This window comes from Heloderma suspectum, chromosome 2, assembly GCF_057233095.1.
Source record: "Heloderma suspectum isolate Gila_16-S chromosome 2, 16-S_ref, whole genome shotgun sequence".
NCBI classification, from domain to species: domain Eukaryota; kingdom Metazoa; phylum Chordata; class Lepidosauria; order Squamata; family Helodermatidae; genus Heloderma; species Heloderma suspectum.
In genome coordinates, this window is record NC_139459.1 from 277,157,786 (window position 1) to 277,185,570 (window position 27,785).

General features: G+C 48.0%; 1 protein-coding gene across 4 annotated transcripts; it reads left to right on the top strand.

Annotated features, from left to right (window-relative positions):
- Positions 1-2,166: 2,166 nt before the first annotated feature.
- FGFR4 (fibroblast growth factor receptor 4) lies at positions 2,167-27,785 on the top strand. 4 transcript variants are annotated; one of them, XM_084839386.1, is made up of 19 exons: positions 2,167-2,444; positions 3,907-4,050; positions 12,034-12,300; positions 13,333-13,422; positions 14,026-14,192; positions 15,080-15,203; positions 15,968-16,158; positions 17,135-17,273; positions 20,335-20,528; positions 21,047-21,192; positions 22,758-22,879; positions 23,021-23,131; positions 23,389-23,579; positions 24,269-24,391; positions 24,784-24,854; positions 25,547-25,684; positions 25,791-25,896; positions 26,034-26,211; positions 26,700-26,910. In XM_084839386.1, exons 2-18 carry the CDS (start codon positions 3,957-3,959, stop codon positions 26,178-26,180), a joined length of 2,421 nt encoding a protein of 806 aa, XP_084695512.1. In that variant the 5' UTR covers positions 2,167-2,444; positions 3,907-3,956; the 3' UTR covers positions 26,181-26,211; positions 26,700-26,910. The 4 variants fall into 4 exon arrangements, with proteins under 4 accessions (XP_084695512.1, XP_084695511.1, XP_084695510.1 ...); XM_084839385.1 differs by having other exon boundaries at positions 2,167-2,439; XM_084839384.1 differs by having other exon boundaries at positions 26,034-27,785.

The following is a 27,785-nucleotide window of genomic DNA, read 5'->3' on the forward strand; positions in this document are numbered from 1 at the left end:
GAAACTCGCTGGATGACTTGGGCCAGTCACAGACTCTCAGCCCAACCTACCTCACAGGGTTGTTGTTGTGAGGATAAAATGGAGGAGAAGGAGGACTATGTATGCTGCCTTGGGTTCCTTAAGGAGGATATCAATGCAATAAAAAAATAGATGTTTTCTTCCCAGGGCTGGATTGATCCCATCCATCCAAGTTTCTTGTGCAACATAAAAATGGACAGTTTGTTGCTTGGTGGTTTGGGAAGAGTGATGAGGCAAATTCCTTCATGTGGATAACCCTCCTCACATTGAGATAACATGCACAGACAACTTGGCTCCTCCAAACACTTCCTGGTGTGACAGAGCCTCAGGGAAAACCTCTGCTGTTGTTTTTCTTGTTCTTTTTAAAAGACTGGTGGGGGGAGCCCTGATAATGCACCATCATGACACCATCTCCCTCTCCAGAGGTGCATTCCTGTTGACTACACAGGGCCATCTTCATAGACCTTAAGGATAGAAAGTTTATTTCCAGTAGTGTAGCTGTGTTAGTCTGTTACAGCAAAAACAAGAAAGAGTCTTGTGGCACCTTAAATGACATAAACTTCTGTGGATTCAAGCCCAGTTTATCAGATGCATGGAGTATGATCCTCAGTCAGTGTGAACCTCAGTTGACAGGATCTATGATTACCGCAGCCAGGTTGTGTCCATCAACATCAAAATAAATCTTGCTAAATCCCGACATATTCTAAAGCTGTACTGCCTGAAAAAGAAACGTTGGTTGTTGTTATTATTTGCATTTCTATACTGCCCCATATCCAAAGCTCTCTGGGCAGTCTACAGAAGTTAAAACATTAAAATACAATATACAAATGTTGTTGTATGGAAACATGACATGCAGAGAAACCTTTTATCTTCCATGTGTGCTCATGCAGATTACAGGGACACTGCCCAACACTGCTTTAAAAAGAGAGGCCAGGGCTCAAAACTACCTGAAAATCGCACCTATGTTGTCTCTGTAATTAATTGGAAGGCATTCTGCACAGGCTCTGAGACACTTGTTATGTTTTCAGGTCTGATGTCTGCATTAAAACAAGTTCTGTACACCCTCCCCTCATCCACCCCCCTCCATAACTTACTCTCACAGCCCTTACCCTGTATCCCCTAAAATTCCTAGTTGGGTTACAGAGGGTCTTGCAGAAAGAATCAGTTAGCTGTGTCCATCTGCAGCTGTCTGAATATAGATTAACCATTTGCCTCCCAGGTACTGCAGCTGCTTCTAAGTTCATGTTCCCATAATGATTTTTGGCTTACATTTGTGACAAGTCATCTGTGACAAGTCCTCCCATTAACGTGCAGTTAACTGGGAATGCTTTATACAGTGTTCAAATACATGTTAGCCCCTTGCTATCAAGAGGGAGGAATTACTTTGTGCGGGGTTTTACTTCCTACAGCAGGGAAAATGTTTAGAAGTCTCACTGGCTGAGCGTGGATGAGTGCAATTCTAGTGGTGGATCCTGGGTTCCATCAGACTTAATAACTTAAGGGAATTAGTAGGGAAGCCTGTCCTCAGTGGGATCTGGATATTATGGGCATCCCTAGAGGAAGAAAAAAAAAGAATTAATTGCTTTTATCAGAAAAATAACATGCAGCAGTGAGTTCCACCGATGCACGATTTTCCACCTCCTGTTAAGCACTTCGTTGGATGTATTCCAACAAAGGAGCGTCCCCACCCCACCATCCTTTTGTTCACCTCCCACCACCACCACCATTCCATGGGCTTTTAATTTTCCCCCACCCCAGTGTTTTCTCCCCGCCTCCCGGGGCTTTTCTGCCTTCAGGGGGCAACCCCCTCCCCAGGACGAGCTCCTTGCGAGCCGGACTTTAATGAGCGGTGTCTCCGGTTACCAGCGCGAGGAGAGAGGAAGCAAAGCCCCGGCAGAGAATGAACTCTGCTTAATCCCCTTTGCCGGAGCTTTGGGGGAGAGAATTTAGCTAATGCGAGTGTGAAAAGGCGCTGGCGGCGGAGGGAGGGAACGAGGCCGGAGGCGGGGCAGGCTCCCTCCGATCCTCCCCCTCGTGCCCGGCTCTTTTCGCGGCCCATTGTTGGCTCGGAGCGGGTCGGCTGGGCGCTGCGCAGGGGTGTAACCTGAGAGCTTTCGCTACAAAGTCCCAGCGCCTGTTGCTGAAGCCGACAGAAGGCGCAGGGACTGGAGCGCGGCTCCGAGCGCGGCTGGGTATCTCGCTCCTGCTAGCCTGGGGAGATCCAGGCGCGGTGAACGGTGCTGGGAGAGACCGACAGCGCTCGCTTGGCCGGATTTATTCCTTTGCGCGGGACTTGCCGCCGCCGGGGTCGGCGATCGAGGGACTGGAGCGTTGCTCCCTTCCCCAGCCGGCTGCCCAGCAAAGGATGGCGTCCGCCCCGCAGCACGGAGTAGCGGCGCAGCTTTAAGGCGGCCGGAGGAGGTGAGGTGGGTTCCCCCCCCCCCCCCGGGCTGGCCGTTGTTGGGCATCAGGGATGGAAACGGCCCCGAAGGAGAGGCCCCGATCGCGGATAGATAGCGGCGCGGCGGGTCGGCGCTGAACTCCTCTGGCGATCACGTCCGCTGCGACCCAGGAGGCTCCCCGGGGTGTGGCGGGGAGAAGAGCTGCCTTCCCGCGGTGGGTGACGAGGTGGACTTTGACCGGGAGGGTCTGTAAATCGGTGACCAAAGTGTCCGGGCGCGCAGCGCAGGAAACCCTTTTGTCACTCAGATTAAAGATTAAGCTGCCCTTGGGAGCCCCTGCTCGGGCACAGCTCCCTCCCCTCGTACACTCGCACCACCATCACGTACACACTCCTTTCCCCGAAAACGTATTCCATGCACACGCGCGCGCGCGCGCCGTCGAAGCAAGCGGTACCCTCGCGCCATTCAAAGAAACGCGCTCGCTGTTTACACACCCACGCCACGGGTGCTCCACTACGTTTCCACAAGCCCAGCCCGAAATCCTATTTGAATGAACAAGGCGTAAACTCCTCACCGTGCGCTTAAATCCCATGGATTTCGGTGGGGCTTAATCCTGCATCTAACTTCCTCCGGATTGCAGCCGGTGTATGCTTGTGCCATGCGCGTGCTCCGGACGTGAATATAGTACAAGGAATCACAGCCTGTTCAAACTTAGCCCACTTAGCCCCTCCAGGATTCTCCTTCCACTGCCCCACATTGTAGCCAGGCTTTCCACTTGGAGCCCTGGGCAACCCAGCTTCCTACATCTCTTCCTGCCTGCCCCCTTGATCACCACCAAAGCGCATGAGAAGGATGTGCCACTGAGATTTGTGCCAGAGGGGAATAGTTGTTGGAGTGGTCCAGCATGTTGGCTGGGGAGGGTTGTCAGGTTCATTCCCAAAGGCCAAACATCCTGGGGCTGATCCAGAGGGGTTTCTTGTACAGGCAGGAGCTCCCTTAAGCTCACCTGGTGGACTTTGGGCGTGAAGGACTCTAGAGGTTGGAATGACACCTCCAGCCCACGTTGCAATTCCTGGAGAGTTTAGGTAGCTCTTGGGATGAGAGCTGTAAAGCTGTAACGTGCTGCAGACCCCGTGTGCCGCTCAGGAAATGCATTCACTTCCATAGCAGCATCTCGGAACTTGGCTTGCTTGTGTGTAGTGATGGGGACTTTCTTCGGAATGTCACAATCAAATACTTTGGACTGATTGGCAAATGAATAACTTATTCCACTCACTGCCAGCCCCTTTCTTCCAAAGAGAATGTCCAGCCTCCTGGAATGGCTTCTGGACCAGATGTTTTAGTAAATATACTTCTCCCTGCCCCAAAGATAATGATTACGATTGGGAAGGCTAGGTGGCTGTAGATGTAGGACAGACGTTCATGATGTCTTGTAATGGAAAACCCTGAGGACAAAGGATTGACTGTCATTTCTCTCTTGATCTAGGGTTTGAAGATCTAACTGGGGGCCAAGGGATAAGCAGAAGAGCCAACAGGATGACAGCCCTGTTGCATGGCCTTCTTAGGTTCCTGGCAGTGGCAACAACATGTGCATGGCCAGCTGCTTCCACAGAAGGAACAATGGAGCCAGGTGAGGGTCACTGGAAAAAAGGCACTGCTGATGGGAGGAAAGATTAACTAGCCTTCCCCAAGTGGGGCCCTTCCAGATGTGCTGGATGATAACTTCCATCACCCCCAGCCATCATGGCTTGCTGGGGATGACGGGAGTTAAAATCCAACATATCTGGAGAGTGTTAGGCTGGGGAAGGTTGGATTAGCATGTTTTGGGGTACAAGAGGCAGGGCCCCAAATACTAAGGTTCTGTGACTAATTTATAGAGTCCTTTTTATTTTCAGAGTGTTTGTATAATTTTGTTACTGCTTTTGCTGTGACAAGAGAACTCTGGCTTGCAAAGCAGTTATTATTCCCAGCTGAGAGACAGTGGTTTACCAAGGCTGCATAATGAGTTCATGGCTGGGGTAGAAACCAGAACTAGCTCTCCCAGATCCAAATCCAATTCAGGGTCCAATTCAGCTTTCCTAGGCTGGTTTTGTGTCGGGGTAGCAGTATTGCAAGCCCCCTCCTTTAACCTGCAAATGCAGCCTTCCCCAAACTGGTGCTCTCCAGCTGTGTTGACTGGGGATGATGAATTGCAGTCCAACACATCTGGCAGGTGCCATGCTGGGGAAGGCTGTGCTAATGTAAGAACATCTCAGTATGTGAGCAGTAGATTCACCATATACTGATGTGGTGTGTACAGTTGGCATCTATTCAGACTCATAGTAGAACTGCTTGTAATGCTTGGATCTGCCTAACTCCTTCCTTCCTTCCCACACGTACGTATGAGCAAACAGTGCATGAGGAGTGCAGTGACGATGGCTGCAGAGCAAAAAGTACAGTTTCTAAGCCAGTACTTGTACTGGTAGAGGATATTTTGTGTGCCATACCACAGAGGTGATAAGAAAGTAGATTGGGATCTACTGGTAGATCTCTATGTGATTTCTATTGGATCACCAAGGCTTTCTGACTCCCAATTGTTTAACAGCAAGAACAAAAGAAAGACTTATTTTCCCTCTTCTAAATTAGGGTGGTGAGATGAGAAAAGCTTGGCGGGGGTGAGGGGGAACAGGACTGAATTTTTGTGTGACTGGATGGTGAGCTCTGTTCTGGTACTGACAATATATATTCCTGGGCTGAGCCTGTGCTTGGAGGCACCCTTGTTCCATAAATCTGTGTTTTTCTCTCCCCTGCAAGCCCCCCCCCCCAGCCCACTCCACCCACCCCCCGCCTCCCAAGCCACTTTTTTTCACTGGCTGTGGATGGTGGACCACAGGGTAGTAGTATAAAACCAAAGTAAATCTGACAAATCTTGCCAGCCCTGTAGTAGAGAAAGTGTTCACATAGGTGCTTTCTACTCCTCCTCTCCAATATCTTGGAAGTCCCTGATTCAAATCCGTAATTCGAACAGAGGCTATTGCACAGTACGGCAAAACTTAAATGCAGATTTCCTCCAAATTACTGTTAAGCACAGATTTCCTTCAAACTTCTGTGCCAGGAAGATTTTCCACAGTAACCAGTCTGTTTGAGCAAGATCCTGATGGGGCCTAATTTCTGCTTCTCTGTCCTGGGCAACTCTGTCTCATGTGTTCCCTTTTTACAATCATGGCTCAGTAGCTAGTCCACCCTTGGATCTACTTGTCATCTTGTCTTATCTCTTAGCCTGGTTGATCAGGGTTTGATTTTCAAAAAATTGGTAAGTACTACAGAATGGACCTAAGTGCCCCTCAGCCAAGCAAGCATGTGCAGATCAGTGTAGAATGGGTGTATAGTATACATTGTTACAGTGCAGGGTTAATGCAGGTTATATGAGTTGGTGAGATCTAGTGTTTGTTGAAACACCTATGGTAGCTCCAATTCTGGAGCCATTGCTATGAAGCAAAAGACGACGTGAACAGATTCAACACAGGGTTCCACTTATCAGACAAACCATGTTATAAGCGCAACATTTGGCATTTGAGGAGTTGCTTACATTATATGGCCAATATGATCTGTTGTTTGATGGTTGGTCCCACTGAGTAGCCTAATTTGCCAGGGTTGCAGATGCTTTTGAATAGATTTGGATTTCCAGGATTCCCTGGCAGTGAGGGACAATTTGCCATGCCAGGTGCTTGGCACCGTCTCTCATGCCTGAGAAAAGACATTTCTTCCATGGTTGGCCCACCCGCTGAACAGATGGGACATTTGCTGTTTGTGCCAACCAGCTGCTGTTGTGCCCCTACTGCTGTTGTCATGTCACCCTGATCATTGTAATTCACCACCGTCACCTATTCAGCTATCTGTCTGAATAGGCTGAGGAAGCAGGTTTAAGCAGTAGTGTGGTGGTAAATTTAGAAGTGCAGGCGCTCATCATGACAGTCCCCACAGCCACACTCCCAAGGAGAAGCCAAAAATGCAGGCAGCTGTGTGGATCCATATCAACAAACCAATTCTAGCAGTTTTCATCTCTACCAGGAGAAGATATTTATAAGCTAGTGGGTCTTCATTGCCCATTCAAACCCCGCCCCCAATGCTTTGCATTACAAAGAAGATAGCTCACAACAATGTATTGTTCTTGGGATAATCCAGTTCTCCTCCAGCTATTGTTCAGCTAAGCTCAGAGAATGCCAGATGATGTTGGCATCCCTACTAATCGAAAAGTGCTGGCGCTGCGTCCCTGAGAGCCCTGGTTCTACTACACCACTGGTTTGAAGACATTGTATATAGGTTGTTCCCTGCAGTCTCCTCAAAAGAGGTGCCATGCATACTTGAGAAGACAAGGAAGGGAAGTTTCAGGCCCCTGTTCAAGGCTTAAGATTTCTATGCTGACATGAAGCATCTTGGGGATACCGACTGCCTGTACATAGGCAATGGCTGAGAATATAAACTCGGACTGTATATCCAAAGAGACCAAGGCATGTGTGGTTCTGGGGATGTCTGCTCGCACTGGATGCATCCGTACTGGAGGTTTATTCCAAGTGGAAGATGTTAGACATTTGTGTGGCATTGACTGTACATGTCAGTCAGTCAGTCAGTCAGACTTTGACCTTGTCAAAGTCCATTACTAGCTGGCAATTTGGCTAGACACCTTCCCCAGTTCCCAGAACTGGGATTGTCTTCGCCAGTGGAATTGTGAAATCTCATATTTGCTCCTGATGGTTCTCGCGCTCGCTGGAGGCAACAGGTCTATGAAAGTCTTTGGTAGGATCTGAACTCTTTAACAAAATCATCCAGAAACTGCTGACTGTGATTTAGACAAGGGGCAGAGAAAGGGGGACAGAGTGGCAATTGGGTCCTTCAATTGTATCTGCGGATTTGTTCAGGATGGGCCACTGCTTGATGTGTTGTCCACTTAGGCTCCTGATCAACAGGCTTCATATCAATTTAAAGCTCTCCCAAAGGTGGAGGCTTTTTTCCTTTCCAATCAGACTGAAGTCATTCTTATAAAGCTCTCGAGTTACCTTTGGCAATTACTTTAAGTGCTTATGTAGTAAAGCTGTGGGGGACATATTTCCCACTACATAGAAACAGATTCCCAGGGTCAAGTATGAAGTCAGACAAGCATGATGGTCACTCCACGCGGTAACGTTCCATGAGGGTACATCAGTTACTGATTCAAATCCCCCTACTGGATTATGCGGGAGTGCCAGTAAACTGGGAGGAAATACTTCTTAATTTGAAAAACAACAACAACTAAACATTCCCATGCATCATCTGGCTATATTTTTTCTTCATCTTTAGGTGACATGAAAGGGAAGCAAACTGTTGATTGTTTCATTTATTATTGTATTTTTATTCCGAGAGAGAGGCACTTCTGGGATGTTATTTATTTATTATTACGACATGTATATCCCGCATTTTTCCCTCTTGCAAAGAACCCAAAGCAGCTTACATGGCCCTCCTCTGCATTTTTATCCTCACAACAACCCTGTGAGGTAGGTTAGGCCGAGAGTCAGTAATTGTCTCAAAGTCACCAAGTGAGCTTCATGGCTGGGTGGGGGCTAGAACTATGACCTCCCAAGTCCCAGTCCAACACTCTAACCACTACACCAGACTGGCTCCATGCTGTGTTTTCTGCCTATGTGCCAAAATAACTTTGCCAGCCTTGCTATTGTGGATGTTGACTCTGGGGGAGGGCAGCATTTGCTGTTCTGCCTCAGGCAGCAAAATGTCTTGGGCTGGCTTTGAGGTTCAGGGTGGGAGGAAGAATTTTTTGGACTTTCTTGCTTGCCACAAGGGTTGCTGGAGTATTTCTGCCTCTGATGCTGGTGGAGACTAGGAATGAGGCAGGAGAGAGACAGTAGGAATTATCACTGTTGGTTGGCAGTATCCTATCTGGGCCCAAAACGGCAGAGTGAGTAGCCCCCAGCGCGCTGTCACCATCATGAAGAGAGGCTCATATTCATCAGCAGGGAGGACTAGCGTCAGTCAACCTTGGAGTGTGGAGAGTAGAGCTGGTTTATGACTGAGCTGGTTTGAGGAGGGAAAGGGGGAACTGGCAAGCCTCCCACAACCCAAGCTGATGTCAGAGGAGGATGGGTCACCAAAGCAATTATAGTTCAAATCCAGGTTAGACAAACAGGGAGGCGGGAAGTTCTGGAGTCAGCTGAGTGTGAAACCTCTCACTCCCACTCATGCCATGGGGGAGGGTGGAAGGTGTGTGTGTGTGTGGGGGAGACAGACCTCTGTGCTGAGAGAGAGTGAGACACAAGGAAGAGGAATGGAGCTCAATGGAAAGGGAGAGCAAGGAAAGGGGTCCTGTCCATGAGGAAGGTCAGAATCATCAGAAACAGGGGAATTGCCATTTTGTTTCTCAACAGGATTTTGCCCCAAGCTGTGCGTTCCACTTGGAGCCTTGATGGGGTGGGCGCTCCTTATCTCATTCCCTCCCCTACCTCTAAACCTGCAGAGCCAGAGCTAATGACAGAGCCGTCTGCTGAAAGGGGGCTGGCCCGCTGAAAGGGGGCTGGCCCCTATTGTAAGCTGGGGCAGGGAGAGCACGGGAAAAAGGAGCAGCGAGGCCAGGACAATGGCGGCGGAGGGGGAGGGGTAGCGGTCATGGGCTCCCTGACATGTTCATTTTGGAATCTGTCAAAACAGTCACTTTGGGCTGCGAGAGTGACCACTCAATCGAGGGCCCCCACAGAGAGGGGGGGGTCTGAGCAGAGAAGTCATACTCCAGTGTCCATGGGGATCCTTTCTCCTGTCCAGGACTGGCAAGATAGGGGCTTTGATGACATCATTGCTCCATAGAACAAGAGGCAAAGAAGGGAATCCACAACAAAGGTATTTGTGAACAGGGTTCAGAGGATCACAAGGAAGAGGCCAGGGGTGGGTGGGAGATTGTGACTGCACTTTTCCTCTACCTCTAGTTCCTACTGTTAATTCCTGGCTTTTACTTCAAAATCCCACCCTGTGTGTAAGAATATTTAACAACAGCAACAACAACATCCCCAGTAAGCATCAGCTCTGAATATACAATCCAAATCGCTATTTGTGGAATCTGTGCACACTGGCTTGTACACCTCAACACACATGTTCAGTCAGCCACTCCCTATTCACAGATGCTGAGACCTGAGGAGAAAATGCTTCTAATGCAGCCTCAAATCCTGTTCAGCTACCTCCAGTTTTTCTCTATAGAAAGAGCCAGAAATTGCTGTGCTTTCTGACAGAGTCACTATTGATGGTGGAGGGAGGCAGAGACAGCCATGCCCATGTGAATATCCCTCACACTAATAGTTCATATGAACCTGTCTCTCTCCCTCCCCATTCCCCCTTGCCACGAGCCTTAAATTGTTTTGGTAAATGTAGTGCTCTGGGATTACTTCAAATGTTCCAGAATAAACATGCAAGATTTCGAGAAATGTTAAAGAAGAAAGTGGGGGTTGGGAAGTTGGATCTATTTGGGCAGAGGAATGGAAATTTGGAGGAAACTTGAACTATATATAATACTTATTTTCTTATCAAACCTAATCTAATTTTACTACTTTAAAGGTGCAATCGTATGCATATTTAGACAGAAATAAGTCCTACAACTCCCAGCATCCCCCAACCAGCAAACGACAATAAAGCTGTTAGATGGACTTAGGAACAGTATCTAGACATCAGCATTTATTATATGGACTTATTATGTAGACATAGGAATAGCATCAAGTTGTCAGTAATCATGCAGAAACAGAAAAAAATATTTTGGGGGTGGAGAGTTAAGAGAAAGAACTCAGAATATAAACATCCCTATAATATAATTAAGGAAGAGCAATACATTTGGCTCAGTTACACTTTTATAATTTATAACTCTCACATAAGTGTGCATAGTATAGCAGCCTTATTTTGTATGATTCAGTCTTATTTCATTTTCATACAAAATAAGGCTGCTATACTATGCACACTTATGTGAGAGTAAGTCCTATTGAACTGATTTACTTCTGAGTAACTATACACAGGAATGGGTTGCAAGAATCATAGTAACCATAGGTAGATAAATTTAGCTGTCCTTTTTTGTTTATGTTCCATTCCATCTCAGTTAATATATCATATATATTTGACAATAATAGCTTAGTATAATTGACCCAGTCAGGATCTGTGTCTGAAAGATCCATATGCCTGATCTTTCTGAAAGTTCAGTTTATTCTGAACTTTCACTTTGAGTTTCATGGACTGAAGAAAATGAGAGATTTGCATCAATTGATGCAAGCAGATTGACATTTTTCTCATGTTTGTTTTATGCCCGTTTGTGTGTGTTTTCTTTCAAACATGCATCAGTTTTTTTTCCAGTGCAGAATATTGAGGAATGTGAAGCAAGAGGAGGCAGAGGCTGTATTTCACAAAGGCCTTGCCACCATGTTGCGGGAGCATTATGCTTGGCAGACTCCCAGATTTCATTCCTGGATCAAATACCTGAGCACATTCTTTATTCTGCAATGTTTGGGAGCTTAGACAATTTTGAAAGAGCGTTGCTGCAGTCCATTGGATTGGCAATTCTATCATCATCACAAATGTTATTGCCTGAATCCTGGATCTAAGAAATTTACGGTGGTGTGAATTGGCCATGTAGTGGTATTATTTTAAAACACTGCTTTAAAATTGCTGGAGCAATTGAGGCTGGAGCAATTGAGGCTGGACAGCCATCTGTCAGGGATGCTCTGACTTGGATTCCTGCATTGAAAAGGGGGTTGGACTCGATGGTCTTGTAGGCCCCTTCCAACCCTACTATTCTATGATTCTATGAGAAAATGTTTCATAAGAGTTTCCCCCTCAATATTTCTCCTCAATTTCCTTTTAAAAAAGAAAAAATTGTCTAGTGTTTTCCCCACCCCTGAGCTTCACATCTTACCTCCCAAGCAAATTGCTGCTCTGTTGATCAATTTCACCCAGCCCACAAACATTCCAAAACAGGATCTCCTTCCAGGTTCTTCCCACTCTGGGAACAATGGAAGATCCACCTGAAGGCTTTAATTTTAGTTGGGGCTTGGCCCAAGGGCTTTCTTAATTGCTGAGACTCAGCTTCGGAACAACAGAAGTGAAGAGCATATACCGAGCACCTCTCTTTCCCAACTGAAAAAAACTACTCCCCTCCCAAACCAGTCCCCTGGGACTACCAGAGGGTGCAGAATTCAGCCAGACCTGAGCTCTGACGTTTGCCATTTTAGCATCACCACCTTTGCCCATGATGGTACACTTGGTGGCTGGTTGTTCTCAGCCACGGGAGAACCAACAACTTGTGCAAACCAATGATACTCCCCACGACCAACCAGTCACCCATTTCCAATGTGTCACAGACCTGTTCTGCTCCTGTACAATTACAGGGGGAAATCCTGCCGCTTAACCCCACCCCGCACTCACACAGAATCATGCTCTTTGGCGGTGTAGGGAGAAATGGAAGTGTGTATGCAGTTTTTCTGTTTTCTGGGATCTGCCTGGGGTAAAGGTTCCCTGATTTGTAGCCCAGAGTATTTGTGTTATGGGTATTAAGTGCACCGTTTTCTAACGGGAACTAACACTTCATTAACGTTCGCTGTCCCCCTTTGGTGTTGGACAGAGATGTTTGACAGCCACGTGCTGGAGGCAGAGGAAGAGCACCTGCTACTGGACCCAGGTAGTCTGCTGAAGCTCTTCTGCAGCACAAACCACAGCCTTGCTATCTCATGGCATAAGGAAGCCAAGCAGCTTTTCCCAAGCGGACGCATCCACATGCGGCAGAGTGTGCTGGAGATCTCCGAAGTCACTTACGAGGATTCGGGCCTCTACTCATGCCGGGCCCGGAGCACTGGGGAAAGCCTGCGTAACTTTACCATCTCTGTTGTGGGTAAGAGAGCAACACTCACAAAGGACTTGGGTGCGCTGTCCTTTCTTCAGAACACCTCCCACTTGAAAAGATCAAATGGGGCCTCAAGGAACATGGGAAACACTGAGTCAGACCTTTGGTCCATCTAGCCCAGTATTGTCGACACTGCCTGGCAGCAGTGGCTCTCCAGGGTTTCAGAGAGGGGTCCTTGGGATTGAACCTGGGACCTTTTGCGTGCAAAGCTGGTGCTATGCATGCTCTGGCCCTTACCCAATGCAGGCCTTACCACATATTGCCTCACTTCGGTGCCCCATCTGAAGCAGCAAGGACCGATATAACTTGGAGCTTCCCCTGCAAACCAACATCTGTAATATAACCCTGTCTTCAGCGGTGGGCAGCATGTAACCCATGGACCACATGTGGCCCCCCAGCCTGTTTTCCAGACCCTATTGCCCCCCAAGATGTCCCCATGGTGCTGCTGCCATGCCACTAAATTTTGGCAGCGGGCTGGCTGCAAAAAGATGCATTTCCCCTTTAAAACAACACACATGGTGAGCATGCGCTTTATTTTAATGGCAAATTGCACTCTTCTGGGCCTTCCGGGATTGTGATATGCCTTTAAAACAAGGCGTGCACCTTGTGTTAGAGCAGAAATCTGGCTTTTTTGCTGCCACCACTGCTGCGTTGCTGAAATTCAGCAGTGATTCAGCCACACTGCAGCAGCGATTTTGGCATGGGGGGGGGATGTGCAGCTCATGGTGGGGTTTGGGCGGTGAAAATTGTTCCCAGACCCCGTGAAGTTGCCCACCCCGCCTCACTTTGTAGAACTCAGATTGCTGTAGCCAACACTCTCCCCCCTCTTCTCCCTGATCCCCTTTGAACACACTCGTGGCGGTATTTTGCTTCCTATACCACCATCCCTCTTCTAAGAAGAAAGCTGGCCCACTATAGTAGCCAGAGCCTCTCTTGATCGCAGGCACTTCTTGGGTGCCTGTGCTTATGTGGGTGGCGGCAGTACTACAAAGCATCACTTTGTGCCCATTCTGCTTTCAGATTCATTGGCCTCGGGGGATGATGATGAAGACAGCGACACAGACGGTGCCCATGTCGATTCCAACGAGGAGCCCGTACACGCCCGGCGAGGTCAGTGCCATGCCGAGCTGCCCATGCCGTGCTGTTGCTTCATGCTGCAGCCAATGAGAGGCAGGGAAGGGATGTTTTGGTCCTGCCATACAGGTTGGCCAAACATCTTCATTGCTTCCCTCCCAACCTCCTCCACTGCCCGAATCCTGAGGAGTCCAAGGGGGTTTGACTGCAGTTAGCTTCAAATTAACAGCATGGAGGTCTGCTGGAGCTGGAGGATCTCCTGAAATGGACTCCTCTCTCCCCCAGAGTTCTGAGGTTCCTTGCAGAATGATTACCAGGCCATACAACTCCATGGCATCATGTAGCCTTCCCTGTCCTGCTGCCCCTCCAGATGTGTTGAACTACAGTTCCCATCATCTGCAGCCAGCATGGGGAAGGGTACCATAATGGATTCTGGCACACCTCTCAGGGCCTGGGTGACACTCCAGCTTGAACAGTGCCTTCTCCTGTTGGCCTTCCCTTTCTTGGAGAGCAATCCAACGCTCTCCTCCCACCTTTCCCCTGACAGTTAGAGCACGAAACCTGCCTTTATCCCTAAGGGATGACATTCCCTGAGCCTTAATTAAAAATTGGGACTGAGCGTGTCAACGTCTTCTTCAGCACCCTATTGGACACATCCTCATCGAATGGACAAGAAGCTATATGCGGTCCCAGCAGGAAATACGGTCAAGTTCCGCTGTCCAGCCTCAGGGAGCCCCAACCCAACCATCCGCTGGCTGAAGAACGGGCGAGAATTCCGAGGGGAGCACCGTATTGGTGGGATCAGGGTAAGAGGCCGGCCCCTTTGAGACTGGATTTCCCCCCGCCTTGTCCTCTTTCCCCTTTCAGACCACAGTTGCCTTGCAGACCAGGTTTTATGAGTTAGGATTTGGTTGAGATGGGAACATGCCATACTAAATAGGAGACAAAACCAATGCAGACTCAGTCCTCTGGTGGTGGGGAAGGAGGTGTTCCTTGTTCTCCCAAGAACAAGGCTCCCAAGGCCCTCTATGTACTTGCTGTGCTCCTGATCCAATTTTGTTCTGCTTGCCCAAAGTCCACCAAATAAATATTCCCCAACAAATATTTGTAAACCACTTTGTTATGAACAGGAGCGGTAAATAAATAAATAAATAAATAAAGGGCGTTCATTCTATGAGTAGTCATGCTGTGAAAGAATGAGCAGCCCTTTGAAATAAGGGACACCCTTGTGGTAACGTCAGGTTGTGACTTCCCCTTAGGAATGGGGTAGATATTCGTTCAGTTCACATTTTAATTTTGCACTTGCTAACCACTGCGACCCAAAACTCCATTGGCCTTCAAAAAGCACACTTCTGCAAATTTTGCAATGGAGTTCTCCAATTTTTTTAAAAAAATGTGTACGAAATGCATATATTAGGGAAATAATGAAAAAATTACAAAAACTGCTTGCAAAATGTGTACATTAGACAAAAATGCATGTGATTAGGAGAAATGTGCACAAAATGCTTGTGAATTTTCAAGTGAAGTTTTTTTTCTTTTCTTTTTAATTCCTCAAAGTTTGGAATGAACCAAACTTAAGGCTGGAGAAATTCTTAAAGTTTGAGACGACCCGAACTTAAGACTGGAAAAATGATAAACTGAGAGAAACATAAACTGACAGATTGATCGATCCCTGCTTCTCCTCTTTCTGCAGCTGAGGCATCAACACTGGAGCTTGGTCATGGAGAGTGTGGTACCCTCAGACCGAGGCAACTACACTTGCCTGGTGGAGAACAAGTTTGGCAGCATCCGCTACAGCTACTTTCTGGATGTGCTAGGTGAGATACCTCCCCTCAGCAAATCTTGGACTGGGGTCTCAGGAGCCTAGAATAACAAATGGAAAGAGAAATGTAGTGGCCCATCCCCAGTGAGTTTGGGAAGCTCCTCATTCCTTTGCCAATAAGTGAGTGCTTCTGAGTTTGTGTGGGACATGCCAGACCCCAATCCCCAGCAGCCTGCGAGGCTGCTTTGGGAAGGAGCAGGCCCCACCATCCCTGACCTCAGGCTCCCCGAAGACAAGAAAAATGCCCTGAGCTCTCTACCAACTTCAAAGGAAGCTAGAGATCTCCTGGGCCAAAAAGTCAGATGAAATTAATTAACTATGTCTGGATCTCTAGGCCTAGATTTAAGCCTTTGCTCCCTTATCTCTCATCCCCTCATTATCTGTCTTCTCTGGGCTTACTTGTAATCGCCGGAAAGAGGCTCTGGAGCCAGCGCTGGGTGGGGGTTCAGCCTGCGGTATTAAGTCATATCAGAAGTGCAGCCAGGTCTGCTGGGTTAAAAAGAGATGGGGAAGAAATTAAGATCCCACCAAGACTTCAGGCAGGACCGCATATCCTGCCGTACTAGGAAAATGCTGCTTTTTGACAGATGGGGAACCTGTATGTCAGCTGACGGTGCCTCTGCACTGCCAGCCTCCTACGATACCATTATCAGCTCCATGTTTAGTGATTTATGTGGGGAGCATGACCTTAACTACTTCAGGGGACTTGGCAGTCTTCAGCTGTGTCGGACAACACTTCCCCCGCTCTCTTCCTGGCAGAGAGATCCCCACACAGGCCGATCTTGCAAGCTGGGCTGCCTGCCAATACCACAGCAGTGGTGGGCAGCAATGTGGAGTTCTTTTGCAAGGTCTACAGCGATGCCCAGCCCCACATCCAGTGGCTCAAACACATTGAAGTGAATGGCAGCAGCTACGGTCCAGATGGAGTCCCCTATGTGCAAGTGCTTAAGGTAATGAGACTGGCTTTTGGGGAGGCAGGGATGGAAAGCAGAAAAGCATGTTGCTCAGTGATGCCTCTGATGGCATGTAGCTGGCACTGCTGTAGAGACTGCTCTGAACAAAGTCTTGTCTTTGCCTTAATCAACAACTAGCTTTTCTGAAAGGCAAACTTGGAGACGGAAGCAAGGGATGATGGGCAAGTGCCTCAGTCTCTGCCCTCGCCAGAAAGTTCAGTTGCCACAAATGCCCCTTTATCCACATCTCTTTCACTTCCAGGATAGCAATGGAGTACAGGGAAATGGTGGTGGTGGTGGAGGAGCGGGGAGTAATTCCTTTTAGTGGCCTGGATTTGGCCCAGGGGCCTCCAGTTGCTGACCCCAAATCTGGGTGATTAAACACACACACATCCACACAACTATTACCAGCATTAAGAGTTGCACACTTTGCAATGTGTGATGCTTCAGTCATTTTCAAACAGTGACTTTCTCTTAACCTACCACTTTACAAGAGAGATTGCTGTGTTGATCCCAAAACAAAGACAGGATCCAAGAATGGCTGAGGTAATACTTTCAGTTATGCCAACTCTGTCAGCGGCACAGAGTACATGTGTGGTACCTTGTGTGGCAGAAAGCTCCATCATCAGCCTAGCATTGTGTTACCTTATCTGAACAACAAACACCGTTGTGTCTGAGGCCTGGAGGCGCCTTACTCGGTTTTCTATAGAAGGATCCTTTAGAAGCAGTGAAATTTATCAACCGCTGTGGCACACTTGATTAGAGCATCCTCACCAGAGATGTGGTTATGTGAACCTTATCAGGCACTGATAAGATAATGACACATACCTGATTGATTTATTGGCAGCAAGGAAGATATTCCCCATCAAAAGGAAAGTTTGGGTAACCCTACTGTGTCATCCAGAGCTAATGCTTCTCTCTCTCTCACTCTCCCCATTATCACCCTCCCTCTACCAACAACTCATCTTGGCAGACGGCAGATATTAATAGCTCGGAGGTGGAAGTGTTGTACCTGCACAATGTCTCCATGGAAGATGCTGGTGAATACACGTGCTTAGCGGGGAATTCCATTGGCCTGTCCTACCAGTCAGCCTGGCTTACTGTGCTTTCAGGTGAGGAAGAGCAGGGAGGGACAGACCTCATGCTTGCGGGATCTACTTTGTTTTTTACTAGAACCCCAAGATCCATCAACTGACCTGGTGCAAAAATCATTCACTTGGAATTAAAGAATTTTGAGCCCAGGAATTTGTTCTGAGTATCAGAACTAGGGATGTACAAAAGTCACTTACTGTTTCGCGGATCCGCTTCTCGGTGGGTGGGGAGGCGCTCCGTCCCTCCCCCCAGAATCCTTGACGGGGAGGGAGGCGCTCCATCCTGCCTGGCCGGCTGTGCTCTGCGAGGATTCCGCGGAGCTGCCAGCCAGCTCCGCCCACAGCCAGACATCTGGCCACTGGGCAGCAGGGACGCAAATGGCGGCTGCTGTAGCCGCCGCCGTTTGCGTCCCTGTATTTAACTGTGATAGGCTATGTAAATATTTACATAGCCTATCACGGCAAAGTAAAAAAAAAGTACGCAAATGGCGGCAGCTACGGCGGCCACCATTTGCGTTCCTTTTTGATTCGCCGTTTTAGTCTACGTAAATATTTACGTAGGCTAAAACAGCGAATCAAAAAGGAACGCAAATAGTGCCCACTACGCTATTTGCGTTCCCCTTTATTTTCGCCGTAATAGTCTACGTAAATATTTACGTAGGCTAAAAAGGCGAAAAATAAGGAACGTAAATGGTGGCCGCCGTAGCTGCTGCCATTTGCGTATGCGGTTTTTGTTTTGTTTTGTTTTGTTTTGTTTTACCCAGACGTGATAGGCTACGTAAGTCTTTACGTAGCCTATCACGTCTGGGTAAAAAAAAAAGAAAAAAGACCAGACTGCAAATGGCGGCGGCGGCAGCCAGTCGGAAGACCAGCCGCCGCCGCCAAAGCCGCCGCTGTCCAGAACATCCACCCCAGGTAAGTCTTGACCTGGGGGGGATCCGCGGGGGGGTGGCAGCCCTTTCCACCATGGATTTCGGGGGGCCGAATGCCAGTGCATTTGGACTCATTGAAATCCGTGGAGGAATTCTCCGCCATCCCTAAAGAACTGGGCAGACCTCACAGTCCTTCCACACACGCAGATCAATTCATGGTTACTCTAAGATTTCTTCATTGGCAGAGTGGGAAGCAAGCAAATGTTAATGGTAGGTTATTACTGACTGTACTGTAGTTCAGTCTTCCTCAACCTGGTGTGCTCCAGATGGGTTGGACTACAACTCCCCCATGTCTGGGGATAATGGGGGTTGTAGTTCCAACACATCTGGAGAGAAACAGGTTGGGGAGGGTTGGTCTAGTCTATAATAGGTTAGTAGTAGACCATAGCCTATAACTAGACATTTTTTCTCCCAGTGGAGAAGAAAAACAATTCTACTCCTTGGTGTGCTCCCATTTATTTATTTGTGTATATTAAACTGCCCAATAACTGTAGTTCTCTGGGTGGCATGCAAATAAATTAAAATACAACAGAAGATAAAATAAGCAATGACAGATGAAATAGCACAGGTCAAAGACAGAGTAAAACCAACAGCAGAGAATGAATAACAGTGCAAAGATCTAAAAGTACTAAAATAAATGTTCTAAAATACTTGGGAATGAATGAGCCTAATGTGTAGAAAAATGATAAACCACTGTTAATAAAAGGAAAGATGCATAGTCTTGCAATAAATTGCAGACCAATTAATATAACAAAACGAATTACAGACGTATACAGAATAATCTACTGTTGTCACATACACAAAAGTCACAGTATAACAAATCAAAAGAAAAATGCTGTGTACTTCTCCACAGTGTATAAATCCTGAGGACCATATAAGAAAGACTGGACTTTGGATCTGCTTTGCACTAAGTACAATCCAACTAAGATGAAGCACTTTTAAGTCCCTTGATTTGAATGGGAATGATGTAAGCATGCGCTTATGGCTGAAGCCCTATGTGCACTTACCTGCAATTCTGCAAGGTGTTTGGAACGTTCTGTCTAGCAAATGCTCTAGGTCAGAGGTAGGTAACCTGGAACCCTCCAGATGTTTTGGACTACAACTCCCATAATCCCTGACCATTGGCCATGCTGGCTGGGCCTTATGGGATCTGTAGTACAAAACATCTAGAGGGCACCAGGTTGCCCATGCCTGCTCTAGGCTTTCTGTCTGATTTGACTGAAGGTAAATTGCCTTAAAATGCCTATGCAATGGTATTTTATTCCCTGGAAGCACTTTAAAATGAATCAGTCTGTAAATGGTCAATGCTGACTCTGTCAACAAAAAACCCCAAAGGAAATACTGAATATTACATTGCCCTATGAATCACTGGTGTGTTTAATAAATTATGTGAAAAACAGTGCATCAGGTAAATACCACACTATGGTTCTGAACATGTTCATCTGTGTCAGGATTGCACCGGAAGGCACAAACATCTAAATAAGAATGGATAGCTAAGATCTGGAAAACAATGCAAATAGTAAAATGTAAAGCCTATAAATCATTAGTAAATTATTGTGGAAGGCTGGCTTTGTATGACAGATGTTCTGATATATTTCTCAAATATATGGGCAGATAAATGATTGACAATACTTTTGTCTAAGTTAAATAGTGAAACAAATTCATGAATGTGTATGCATTTTCCTTGTTTTATTTCATCCTTGTTAAAAGGTTTTGTTAAAAGGTATACTTAGGTGTATTTATCTAATGAATTATTACACAAAATGACAACATTCTATAATACTTTGAGACAAGGGATATAGGCATGATCCAGGCAAAGTTTTAAAGCCCTATTTGTTTTAAGTTTGAAGAGTTCTAAGCACATACTGAATTCTCTCACTGAAATCAATGGGATGTCAAAGTGCTTATCTTTGGATGGATTGTGCGTGTGTGTGTGTGTGTGTGTGTGTGTGTTAATACGAATGACCCTGACAGGGGGGCTGCAGTCAAGTACAGAAACTGCCTTTGCAGGAGACTGTGTAGTTTGGCCATTTTGCTCTACCCTAATATCTCCAGCCCACTTGCAGCAGCAACCATCCCTGCTGTTATTGGTGGTCAAAGGTGGCTTAACCCTGGAGCATGCTAACTGGGGATTCATTTGCTGTTTACAGATGAAGAGCAAGTTCAAGAGGCGTTTGCCCCTGAAATCAAGTACACCGAGATCATTATCTACACTTCAGGGTGTTTAGCCGTTGCAATGGCTATTGTCATCGCTGTTTTGTGCCGGATGCAAATCCAGACAAACAAGCAGCCCCTGGAGCCCATGGCTGTCCACAAACTCTCCAAATTCCCACTCATTCGGCAGGTACGTACCAGGGTTCATGGCCTCCCTTAAGGTGGGTCAGAACAATCAGGGTTGTGCCACTACAGTAGTTTTCAAGAGCCCATGACCTCGGGCAAAGGGCTGTCTACAGGCTCTGAACAAGAGTCTGCAGTGGACAGTGAGGCAGCCCAAACTGGATCACACCTAATGATTCAGGATGGCAATCCCAAACAGACTATGGAGAGCTCCACAGAGATCTCTCCAGATTCATGGAAGATACATCTGTCAACTGCTATTTCACATGACACCTTATCTTCAGAGTCACGGCAGCATCTGGCTGGCCAGTGCTGGAGAAACAGAATACTATACTAGGTGGACCTTGATCTGATCCAGCATAGGCGGTTCTCATGATCTTAGGTGTGCATGCTCTGCCCAGACACCTGAGGCCTGCTCCATTTTGTTACTTGAGTCACATCAAGCCTGTGTCCAGTTCTGTTTCTGCTCTAGAGCGGAACAGTGTCCATGGGCCAGTCTAATGAATCTTTGCTCTGTCTCCATAGTTCTCCCTGGAATCAAGCTCCTCAGGGAAGTCCACCACATCACTGATGCGCGTCACCCGCCTCTCATCAAGCTGCACGCCCATGCTGGCTGGGGTCATGGAAGTGGAGCTGCCTCTGGACTCCAAGTGGGAATTTCCACGAGACAGGTAAGCCTGGGGGTGTGGGTTTTGTCTGTACGTGCAGCCGAGAATGCTGAGCTGGGCTGATGCTTTCTGGGCTTGCTTCTTGCCTGACTTGTTGAAGCTGGTGTCAGAGACCACATTGCCTCTTTACCAGCTCCATTTCAAGATGTGCATTTCCTGTAACACAAAGGGCTGGTTCCCCCATGTGGTGCTGCTGCCACTTTTTCTGCACACAAATATCCTTAAGCTCATGTTTGCCTACGTTCACACAGAGGAAGTAGCAAGTGAGCTGGAAGTTCTCATGTACCTGGTTGTACATGATCTCATGATCCCCGCGAGCATGACGGCTGCCATGATCACAGAAATCACATAAAGCTGGGTATGTACACATGGGCTTCTATTCACATGCTACTTCCTCCACACAAGTGAAGGCAAGTGCAAGCCCCAAAAAATCTCTCTGTAACAAATTCGGTGCCACTGCCCCATGTGTGAACTGGCCCTAAGTTTCCTTCATCCCTTCCTCGGCAGCAGAGTGTGCAGCAGGCAGAGTGCCTAAGTGCGGCAGAACAGACAAGGCAGTAGAGTGAGCAGGGTATGAGAGCATCTGGTGTCATTTTCTTTAAAGAACAATGAACAAAACTGGAACAAGTCCATAGTCGGCTTATTTAGCTCTATGACCTGGCAGCTAGAAGACTACTCTGATAGCAAAACACTTGCAGTTTGTCTCTTGAATGGGTGCCTGTAGACTAACTTGGGAAGGAGTTTTTGAATGCTAAATCAAGGCCCTGTACAATCCCTGATGAACCCCAGTCAGGGAAGATGGAACCTGTGGAGGCTTGTAGCTCTGATTATGGTGGGGCTGTGAATCCATTCTGGATTTCGGTCAGAACCAGCCAGAACTATGAAGGAGCTATCTAAGGTGCTGAACCCATTTTAGGGCTAGGGTTTGGCACCTCGGATAGCTCGTTTAGAGTTCTGGCTGGTTCTGACTGAAACGCAAAATGGAGCCACCAGCCTCCACTGGCTGGAACACATCTCTTCACAACTTGGGGAAGGTCATGGATGGGCCTAGGGGACAACAATAAAAATTGGGTCAGATTTCTACATCTGTGGTTGCAGCCCTGCGCATCCCAGCTGGCACTAACTCCCTGACATACCCGGCTTGTTTGGAAGATTGCAATGGGGAAAGAAGCTATCGTGCTTCTCTCTCCACATGCTGTGCGTGTGACCGCCATTTGCATAATTCCCTGCGCAGCAGCATGGCTTGGTGTGTCGTCTGACACTGGTGCATGACGTGGCAGGGGTGGCTTCGTAACCACCCTACAACTCTGCTGCATGTCATGGGTTGTAGGGTGGGTTCGAAGCGCGTGCTGTGTTTGGACGACACACCAACATGCGCTGCAGCATGGGGAACTATGCAGATAGTCAGCACGTGCGGGGATGGGGGGAGAAGCCATGATGGCTTCTTTCCCTGCCACAATCATCTGAACCCAGTCACCCTCTGCTCATCACAGCCACATGCTTTGGTCCATCCAGCCAAATGCATCCATCTTCACGGTGACATTAAATTGTCTTTCTCCTTTCCCCAGGTTGGTGTTGGGCAAGCCACTAGGTGAGGGCTGTTTTGGACAGGTGGTGAGAGCAGAAGCCTATGGGATTGATCAAGAACGGCCGGAGCACCCCATCACTATTGCTGTTAAGATGCTGAAAGGTAAATGCAGCTGACGTGGCCAAGGAAGCCTGTCTCATGGGACTTCTCTCTGTCCACTCCTAGTCCTAATCCAGAGCATGGGCCACCCCACCCCACCCCCAGTCTGGGTGTCATAATAACCCCCTTCCTTTGCTTCACCAGACAATGCCACTGACAAGGACCTGGCCGACCTCATCTCAGAAATGGAAATGATGAAACTGATGGACCAGCACAAGAATATCATCAACCTGTTGGGTGTCTGTACACAGGATGGTGAGTGACTGCATTGCTGGGCTGGGAAGCAGAGAGCATGGTGTGCCATGCAAGAAGAGGCAGGGATGCTTGGGAGGTATGGGATCTGGAGATGCTGGGCCCATTGTGGGGGAAATCAGGGGAGCTGCAACTGCGGTTTCTGGCAGGGGGTGCTGAGAATGGAGCTCTGACGCCCAATGGAGTTGGGAGCCAGCATTATGTGGGATTTTGGAAGTATTCTATGAGGACAGAGGGTCACTTATAGCATCTGCCTGCAGGGCCTCTCTATGTGATTGTGGAGTTTGCTGCCAAGGGGAACTTGAGGGAATACCTGCGGGCTCGCCGCCCTCCCACACCTGATTACACCTTTGATATCACCAAGATGCCTGAGGAGCAGCTGTCCTTCAAAGACTTGGTCTCTTGCGTCTACCAGGTGGCACGTGGCATGGAGTACCTGGAGTCTAAACGGGTAAGAGCCACCTGGCCAAACAGCTGGCCTCCTTGTCTGCTAGGGTGGCGTAGTCAGATCTTCCCTTCACTTAGTAAGAGATGACTGATGTCCAGGGGCCATCATGTATCATCTGAGTCATTTGTAAGTGCTACTGAGTGCACCAGTTAAAGCTCCAGGCCAAGTGCTGGCACATTAAAGCTTCTGGGCTATCAATCAATCTCTTGGTTCAGTTATGTGAGTGTCAGGTCTGCCCTGGAATTGTCTGAGATCCAAGGAAGAATGGAGGGTTGGATGTACCAAGTCTGGGGCAGCCATAGTGGGCTGTAGCTCAGTAGTAGAGCACATGCTTTGCATGTGAAAGGCCCCAGGTTTGTTCCAAGGCATCTCCAGGAAAGGCTGGGGGAAAACACCTCCCTGAAACCCTGGACAGCCATTGCTGCCAGTCAGCATCAGCAACAGTAGACTAGATGGACCAATGGTCTAACTCAATGTAAGGCAGCTTCCTATGTTCCTATAGTGAGGTAAAGCAGAGGGAAGAGTTGAAGGGCATAGGAAACATGCATAGAAGCTCCTACTCACACTCACGGTAGATGCAGCAATGTGCTAACTCTGCATATCTCTGGCATTGAGCTGGACATCAGGCTGCAGTAGGTTCCCTGAAATCTGAATCCCCCCTTCTCTCTCTCTCTCTCTCTCTCTCTCTGAAGTGCATTCACCGGGACCTTGCCGCCCGCAATGTCCTTGTCACAGAAGAGAATGTCATGAAAATTGCTGATTTTGGCTTGGCCCGCGGAGTTCACGACATAGACTACTACAAGAAAACCAGCAATGTGAGTGAGAGGCATTAGATGGCCATGGGAAAGAAGGACCCTTCTTTGTAGGGGAAAGAAAGTGGGGTAGAGAGAGTAGTGATGGGAAATTAGGGGTATAGAAGGGAGCAGGGAAGCATTTTTGGTGTGTGTGTGTGTGTGTGTGTGTGTATCTGTGTACGTGATTGGGCACACATATGCTCACACTGCCATAAGTACCAGTGGGGAGAGGGAGTTTAATTCTTCTCCACTTTCAAAATATCCAAAGCAATATAGAAAACAAGCAAGGTTGAACAAGTCTGTGGGAGTGGATCTACGGATACTGCTCAGTGGGAGGTAGGGGGCACAGCTTAGAAGGGCCATCACCTTGGGAAAGCAGCAATGAATGAAAGGTTTTTAATGTCTCCCTGCAGGGCCGTCTGCCGGTAAAATGGATGGCGCCAGAGGCCCTCTTTGACAGGGTGTACACGCACCAGAGTGATGTGTAAGTGTGACTCTGCGAGGTGGGGTTACAGGCTCCCACAATCAAATTGGCCTGGACAGCTGTGCCTGGTAGGACAGCTGAGTACTACAAGCCCCTGTCTGTCCACCTCTTGGCCTCTGACCTTAAAAAAAAACATAAGGAAGCTGTTTTATAGCAAATCGAGCCATTGGTCCATTTAGCTCAGTACTGTCTATGCTGACTCGCAGCAGCTCTCCTAGGTTTCAGGCAGGATTTTTTCCCCAGCCCTCCCCAGAGATACCAGGGATTGAACCTGGGACCTTTGGCATGCACTGAGCCGCAGCCTCTCCTGGAAATATGGACAATAATGGAGCCTATTTGCCAGTTCCCTAGCAGTTGTAATTAACGTGCTGTAAACGGCAAGGGAAAACCATAGCATAGCACAACGGCCCCAACTACCTCCCTGTGGTAAAGATCCCATGAAGTCCAGAGTCATTTTATCCCTGTAAATTGGTCTGTCATCCTAAAGAGTTCCTAGCATCTGTGTGCTCAGTACTTTCCCCTTCCCAATCTCCACCTCTCTGGTCCCAATTTCATTTTGGTGAAATTAGTTTTGCGCATTTCATTGTGGTAAGGGAAACCCTCTGAGGCTACCTTGTGGCATTGTTTATTCGCTGGATTCTGCAGATTTTATGGCTTTCTTACCCTCTCCCCACCCTCACTTGTCCTTTCAGGTGGTCCTTTGGAATTCTGATGTGGGAGATCTTTACATTGGGTGGCTCCCCGTATCCGGGCATCCCGGTGGAAGAACTCTTCAAACTCCTGAGAGAAGGTCACCGCATGGACAAGCCTTCCAACTGCACCCATGAACTGTAAGTGCCATGGTGCCTCCTAAGAACTAGTCGAAGAACCACACCTGCATCCATAGACTCAAGGGGTTGATAAGTGCCTGAAGCTTCCGCTACTTTTCCCAAACAGGTACATGATGATGAGGGAGTGCTGGCATGCTGTGCCTTCCCAACGGCCCACCTTTAAGCAGCTGGTGGAGGGGCTGGATAAGGTCCTGGTTGCTGTTTCCGAAGAGGTAGGTTGAAACCTCCAGGAAGTGGCACAGCAAGCCATTTCAATGACATTTATCTGCAACAGAACGAGTGGTTTGGGGAGGAGCCAGGCCTTCATCCCCTGTGAATACTGATGGGTGTCCTTTCTCTCTCTTTCCAGTACCTGGACCTGTCAATGCCCTTTGAACAGTATTCCCCGTCCTGCGAGGACACTACCAGCACCTGCTCCTCAGATGACTCCGTCTTCACCCATGACCCTCTGCCCATCACCCCTTGCCTCTTCCCCTATCACAATGTGAGGACATGAGGACAGGGGCAGGCCGTGGACCACAGGGAAGGTTTTGTTGTTGTCTTCTTCTGTTCCTAGAGGATTACACAGCTTGGGAACAGAAGTTCTCACATTGTCCCTGGTGGAAGAAAGAGCTGGGAGCCATCCATCAGCAAAGGCCCAAGAGTCTGCATCCCAAGCTTCTAGAGTCTGCTGGACATAAGCAACCCAAGGTTCCCAAGAGAGGACAGGATGCCTTCCTTGTAAACTTCTGCAGGTGCTCCTGCGACTCGTGCTGGTGCTTCCATGCCCTCTGTAATCTCAGGTTCCCTCAAAGCTATTGCTTTAGCTGAGCCTTGGATGCTACCAGCTGCCTGAGGAGCAGTAGGACCAGATGAGCAGGGAGGAACCCCATCCTGGGGAGAGGAGCACTCTCTACATGCCTGGGCTCCTACCTATGCCATGGGACCATCTCCACAGTCATGGGGCACCCTCCTTGTTTGTTTGACACTATTCCCAATTTAATAGTATTTTTTATGAAATCTCATTCTTTGGCAGGAGCCAGCCAGCTTTCTCAGGCCACCCATCCTCGTCTGGACACATGGCCACCAAGGACAGACATCCAACCCTGGGCATGGACCTTCCCTTCTGGCTCCTGCTGTCCCCTGTACATAACCCTAGAGATAAATATTTATGTACATATCATTTCTAAAGCACATGAATTATCCACACCCATAAATTATTTTTTTGGAATACAGCCTCTGCCTAGAGGTTTTGTGTGATTTTTTTTTTTGCTCCTGGGAAGGGCTGGTCTGTTCCCAGGGAAGCGTTAGCCTGGCTAGAACTCATCTGCTTGGGGAAGGGAACTTGAAGCACCACCATCTCCCAAAAGGCGTCTTTTGTCTCTCCAATTTGTAGAGTTGGGAAGGCACCCTAGACAACTTTGGTTTTAGCTGGCATAGCTGTGTCAGCAAATTGTAAAGGTCAAGGGTTACAATTACAACATCACTGGGTTTTTGTCTAGGTGAATGTATGTGGAGCTTTAAAAGGAGTGTGTGTGTGCGTGCGCATGCGCGCGTGCGCAGAGTCATAGAATCATAGAATAGTAGGGTTGGAAGGGGCCTACAAGGCCATCGAGTCCAACCCCCTGCTCAATGCAGGAATCCAAGTCAGAGCATCCCTGACAGATGGCTGTCCAGCCTCGTCTTGAAAGCATACATGTGTGTGCTTTGATAGAGAGCCATGATGGTATCTTTCTTCCTGTTATAATGTGTGGAAGACAAGCTGGCTGGACATGTGTCACAGGACCTGAGTGCTCTTAACCTCACATCCAAGCCTCAAGATCCTGGCCAAATCTTTTGTCAGGCCACTGACAAACAAGGGAACTCCAGTCTTTGCAATTTCCCAAAGAGCTCATTTGCTGGGGAGATGAAGGAAGACATAAAAGAGGTGAATATAAGGAGGCTTCTTTTGAAGCGCATCCCCTTTGGTCTAAGGGCATTGGTGGTAAAAGCAGTCTTTAACCCATGGAAGAGTCCTGGCAGTCTGTTTTGCTGGTAACTGGCTCTGCCTGGTAGTAAGCACTGGAACAGCTTAAGAGTGGCAGTGGAGGAGATACGTTATGAAATATATACCACCCCATGG